Here is a 5,298-nt window from a genome sequence, read left to right as displayed (position 1 = left end):
GAAAACTTGCATGAAATAATGAAGGGTGCAATAAACAGAACCAAGATATGGACTGAGTGAACACCCAAGGAGGAGGAGGTGCTGAGTGATGGTAGTAGAGGTTGGAAGTGATAGTGAAGAGCAAGGGGTACTCCAATTCCTTCACCTGAACCAGCAAAGCTGAGAATAAGTCAAGCACAGTTGTGATCTCCTGCCTCTAGCCCAACTCCACATTGGACATAAATAAAGGAGCCCTCTTTGGCTCAAATGAGAGGAAACCAAAATCAATTCATAATAAGGAAGGATAGTATCATAAAAGACCACTGGACAGCAAGGAAAAGGACTGAGGTTTGCAACCTACATCAAACCCTTGCAAACTGTGATCTTGAACAAGTTATACAACCTCCTAGTGCCTCAGTTGTCTCACTAAAAAAATGAGGGTGACAATGCCAGTCTTGCCCCCTCAGAGGGTTGTTGTCAGGAATAAATAAGATCACAAGGGATATAAGCCAAAAGTACCATGCACAAAGGAAATGATTCTGTTATTCCCATTGATAGAGCCTAGATCAAGTCATGAAACAAGGATGGAAAACACTGATTAGGAAAGATCTGATACCACCTGAAAATGGGGGTGAGGACTAGGAAGATAGGAGAAAAAACAACTCTGGTGTCACCATGAAATATGCTTTATTTGGTCAGCGCTGGGGTGGGGGTGGGAGGAGAGTTACAAGGGCTCAGGGAATGGAAATGATCACCCAGGTTACAGCACAGAGGAGAGCCCATTCAGTGGCAGGGGGCCAGGGAGTCTGATCTCTCAGGGTTGTCTCTCCATTGAAGAAGCTTGGTGTAGAGCAGGGTGGTACTTTCTCTGCAGTCTGTCATCCCAGGAGATATGAAGATGGGGGTGGAAGATGGGAGTGAGGCAGAGGTCTTATTTCTGAAATGACCACAGCTCTAAGGACAAAAGCTCTTCTCCTTGACTTTCCTTTCAGGGAAGAACAAAGTCAGAGAAGCCTGGAGATTCAGAGGGGTAGGAGTCCAGGTATCTGCAGGATTGCTCAAGATATTTGTTTCATGGTGCTGCCAGCATCAGGCACTGTTACTTCCTCTTGGGTGGGCACTGCTGCTGGCAGGGTGGAGGACATGGGGGGCATTTCTGCTGGCACTGCTGTGGTGGACATGGCTCAGGGCACTTGGGCTGGCAAGGTGGTGGGCACTTGGGAGGGCATGGCTCAGGACACTTGGGCTGGCAAGGCGGTGGGCACTTGGGAGGGCATGGCTCAGGACACTTGGGCTGGCAAGGCGGTGGGCACTTGGGAGGGCATGGCTCAGGGCACTTGGGCTGGCAAGGCGGTGGGCACTTGGGAGGGCATGGCTCAGGGCACTTGGGCTGGCAAGGCTGTGGGCACTTGGGAGGAGGCTGACAAGGCTGTTTGCATTGCTCCTGATATTGGTACGACATCTTTCCTGGATCTTGGTGAATCTGAGAGAAACAGAAGACAGTGTTCATAGTGAGGTACCTTTAAGGGCAGGATGCCCTGAACCCTCCTGATGAAGTAAGAATGACCTTAGAAATCTCAGGCTAATAAAGCACTGGCCCTGGATTCAGGAGTACCTGAGTTCAAATCTGGCCTCCGACACTTGACACTTACTAGCTGTGTGACCCTGGGCAAGTCACTTAACCCCATTGCCCTGCAAAAAAAAAAATCTCAGGCTAGGGGCAGCTAGGTGGTGCAGTGGATAGAACACGGGTCCTGGAGTCAGGAGGACCTGAGTTCAAATCAAGCCTCAGACACTTAATGCTTACTAGCTGTGTGACCCTGGGCAAATCACTTAACCCCAATTGCCTTACAAAAAAAAAAAAAGAAATTTCAGGCTATATTTTAGAATTTCAAATGCCACTTGACTGGGAGTTAGAAAACTAAAGTCAAATCCTGGGTCAGAGAATCACTAGCTGTATGGTTTGTGCAAGTCACTTAACTTTAATAATATGTATAATCATAATAATATCACCTTGTTTATCTACTTCATGGTGTTGTTATATGAGGAAAACTCCATATAAATTGTAAAGTGCTATAATGGACTGATGTAGTAATCTCTCCCCTCACATTCTTCCCCCTACATGTCATCACAGCAAAGTTCCCTTGGAGTCTCAATGCCTAAAATGAGCAGTACAATCTCCAGCAGGTCCTTCCTAGGTGGAAGGAATTCTAATTCAGGACAAGCAACAGATGTTAGGTGTATGACCCACCAAGTCAAACTCAGTTTTATCAGTAGGTAATAAATTTTGGAAGCCATGACAACTCGTAGAGACCATGGACTAAGGCATGGACAGGTGGGAGGGGATCTTCAGGTCAGTGAAATTGTGGGTGTTTGAGAGATTTTTATTATTATTGTCTTAATTCCAGTGGAGTTCCCCTGCCTTCCACTTTCAGTGATCATCTGCCTATTCCTGGATCTCTCTAGCTGATTTCTCTCTGTCCTCAGTTCATTTTCTAAATATTTCAAGAACCCCCAGCTCAAGACAGTAACAAACACCACAAGTATCCTATGAGGACAATGAGCAATTTCTTCCCCTTCTCTGGATCTGAGTTTTCCTTTCTATAAAATGATATGGTTGGACATGGAGGACAGCGGAAGAAACATTGGTCTGGAAGGTAGAACACATGTGCCTGAGTCAACCAATCAAGAAGCATTGAGGAAACTCTTATCGTGTACCAGACACTGTACTGAGCATCAGGAATACAGGAGCTCAAATTCTAATGGAGAAGAATACATGTAAATAAATTGGTATATATGTGATACACACAGTCTAAGAAAAGTAACCCAAGGAGCAGCTAGGTGGTGCAGTGGATAGAGCACTGGCCCTGGATTCAGGAGGACCTGAGTTCAAATCCGACCTCAGACACTTAACACTTACTAGCTGTGTGACCCTGGGCCAGTCACTTAACCCCAATTGCCTCACCAAAAAAAAAAAAAAAAAAAAAAAGAAAGAAAGAAAGAAAGAAAAACAAGAAAGAAAAGTAACCCAAAGAGGGGAAGGTTTCTCTGAACTTCAGTGTCCCCATCTGAAAAAATGAGAGGGTTGGGAGTGGATCAGATGATCTGGAAAATCTTTGACACCTCTAAGAGAATTACAAATAAACGTTTGTTGCATGAATGTTCGACAGCTCTATGGTTTTAAAAATGGTTTGTGAGCATCAATAAAATCTTCAGGGAAAAGAACCAAAGTTGAAATTCTTGCTAATTCATGATGAATCCACAACACCATGATCACCACATCCACAGGGCTTATTAAAGCCTGGGGGAAGATATGCCATGAGCTGAATAGAGACAGTACCAGAGGCTCGGATGCTGCCCCAGGAGCTCACCCTCAGATGGGTGACTGATGGCCTAAGGGAAGCTTCTGCTCTAATCATTGGACCCCTCTAAAGGAAGATGGGGCTCCAATGCCTTCCACAGCATCATTTAGTTCAAGACCCTTCCTAGATTTCTCCTGGCCCTCTCTACTTCTTGTACAAAGTATATTGCAAGTCTATCCACAGGCAAACCAACAAAAACCCTTTCCTGAATGCCCCAACCCTACAGCCAACCACATGAGCCTCACTTGGATGAATCTTCAAGATTCAGATAAAAAAAAGAGCCTTAGAGGCTGTCTAATCCATCTCCTTCTTTTTACAAAAAAAGGAAATTGATGCCCAGTAAATTGTCAAAGGTCACATAGGTGGTAGTCAGGATTTGAACCCAGGTCTTCTAACTCTCAATTTAAGCATACCTTTCCAAGCACTCTACCTCCATAACAGATATCATGAAATTGTAGTTTTAGAAATGATCTTGGAGGTCAAAAAGAAATGAGGGGCAGATAGGTGGCTCAGTGAATAGAGCATTGACCCTGGATTCAGGAAGACCTGGGTTCAAATCTGGCCTCAGGCACTTAACACTTACTAGCTGTGTGACCCTGGGCAAGACATTTAACCCCGTTGCCTCGGAAAAAAAAAAAGAAAGAAATGAGGAGTTTGAACAATAGAATCTCTTATGTCAGATCTAGAAGAGACTTTAGAGATTATCTAATGCAAAGCCTTCATTTTAGAGATGAAAGAGCTTTTTCACCTTTTGTTGTTGTTGTTTGGTCATTTCAGCACTGTCTGACTCTCTTTGACCCCATCTAGGGCTTGCTAAACTGTGATTAGTACAGAGCTTTGCCATTTCCTTCTCCAGCTCATTTTACAGATGAGGAAACTGAGGCAAATGGGGTTAAGTAACTTGTCCAGGGTCACATGGTTACTAAATGTCTGAGGCCTGATTTGAACTCATGAAGATGAGTCTTCATGATTCCAAGTCCAGTGCTCTATCCACTGTGCCACTTGGCCGTTTGTTTTTTTCACCTTTAATCATCTAAAAGATGACTAAGGCCCAGAACAAAAGTGACTTGACCAAGGCCACAAAGCTGAATAGTAACAGATATAAGATTTACACTCAAGTCTCCTCCTTTCTGACCAGGGCTCCTTAATCAATTTTGCTAGTTTCAGTGTCAATTAGGACAAATCAAAGGTGTTCCACAAGGACATCTTAGGTATTTAATATGAAATTGTCCCATTGTGGAATTGCATAGAATCATACAACAAACAGTCAGTTAATATACATTTAAGAGCCTACCATTTGCAGGTGCTGTGCTAAGCACTGGAGATACTAAAAGGTGACACAAAGGGACCTTCGAGGTCAGTAATAGGCCAGTAAAGACCTTCAACCAAAGAAGAAACTCATGCCAAAAGAGATTGTCACTTCCTTAAGTTTCCATAACTAATTAGGGGCAGAGCAAGCATTAGAACCCAGAACCCAGGACTTCTGATTCCCAGGCCAGGCTTCTCTCCACTCCATCAAACTGCCTCTTTTAACTTCCAGCCTCCAAGAGAAATCCCAGTCCCATGATCAGCCCTGAAGAATCAGACTCACCAGATGCTCCAATGTAGATGAGGAACCAGGTGGCTTATGGATAGCTGCAATGTCAGTGTGAGCCCCTTTATAGAGCTGGGGAGTCCTGCCCAGAGGAAGTAGGGACAGTCCCATCTCTGCGATCCCAATTATCTCCTAAACAAAACGTAATCTACCTGCAATTCTGAAAATTACTTGCCATACTCACCCTCATTACCAGAACCTCCCTCTTTTGCAAACCTCCCTGGGGCAGCTGCCTTCCTGTTGGTGATTCATTCATCCAAGTAGTCCCTGCCTTGATTGGAAGGCACAGTCTTGACTGAATCTAACCCATTTTTGCCACTGCTGAAAGCATTATGGTATCTAAAGCTTTGCAGTGGGTGACCT

General features: G+C 44.5%; 1 protein-coding gene across 1 annotated transcript; it reads right to left on the bottom strand.

Moving 5' to 3' along the window:
• Positions 1-656: 656 nt before the first annotated feature.
• On the bottom strand, positions 657-5,046 carry LOC122754761 (cornifin alpha-like). Its single transcript, XM_044003225.1, has 2 exons — positions 4,933-5,046; positions 657-1,462 (listed from the first exon to the last, which is right to left on the bottom strand). Exons 1-2 carry the CDS (start codon positions 5,044-5,046, stop codon positions 1,079-1,081), a joined length of 498 nt encoding a protein of 165 aa, XP_043859160.1. The 3' UTR covers positions 657-1,078.
• Positions 5,047-5,298: the final 252 nt, after the last annotated feature.

This window comes from Dromiciops gliroides, chromosome 4 (assembly GCF_019393635.1).
Source record: "Dromiciops gliroides isolate mDroGli1 chromosome 4, mDroGli1.pri, whole genome shotgun sequence".
Classification (NCBI taxonomy): domain Eukaryota; kingdom Metazoa; phylum Chordata; class Mammalia; order Microbiotheria; family Microbiotheriidae; genus Dromiciops; species Dromiciops gliroides.
This window is presented reverse-complemented; position numbering and strand designations above follow the sequence as displayed.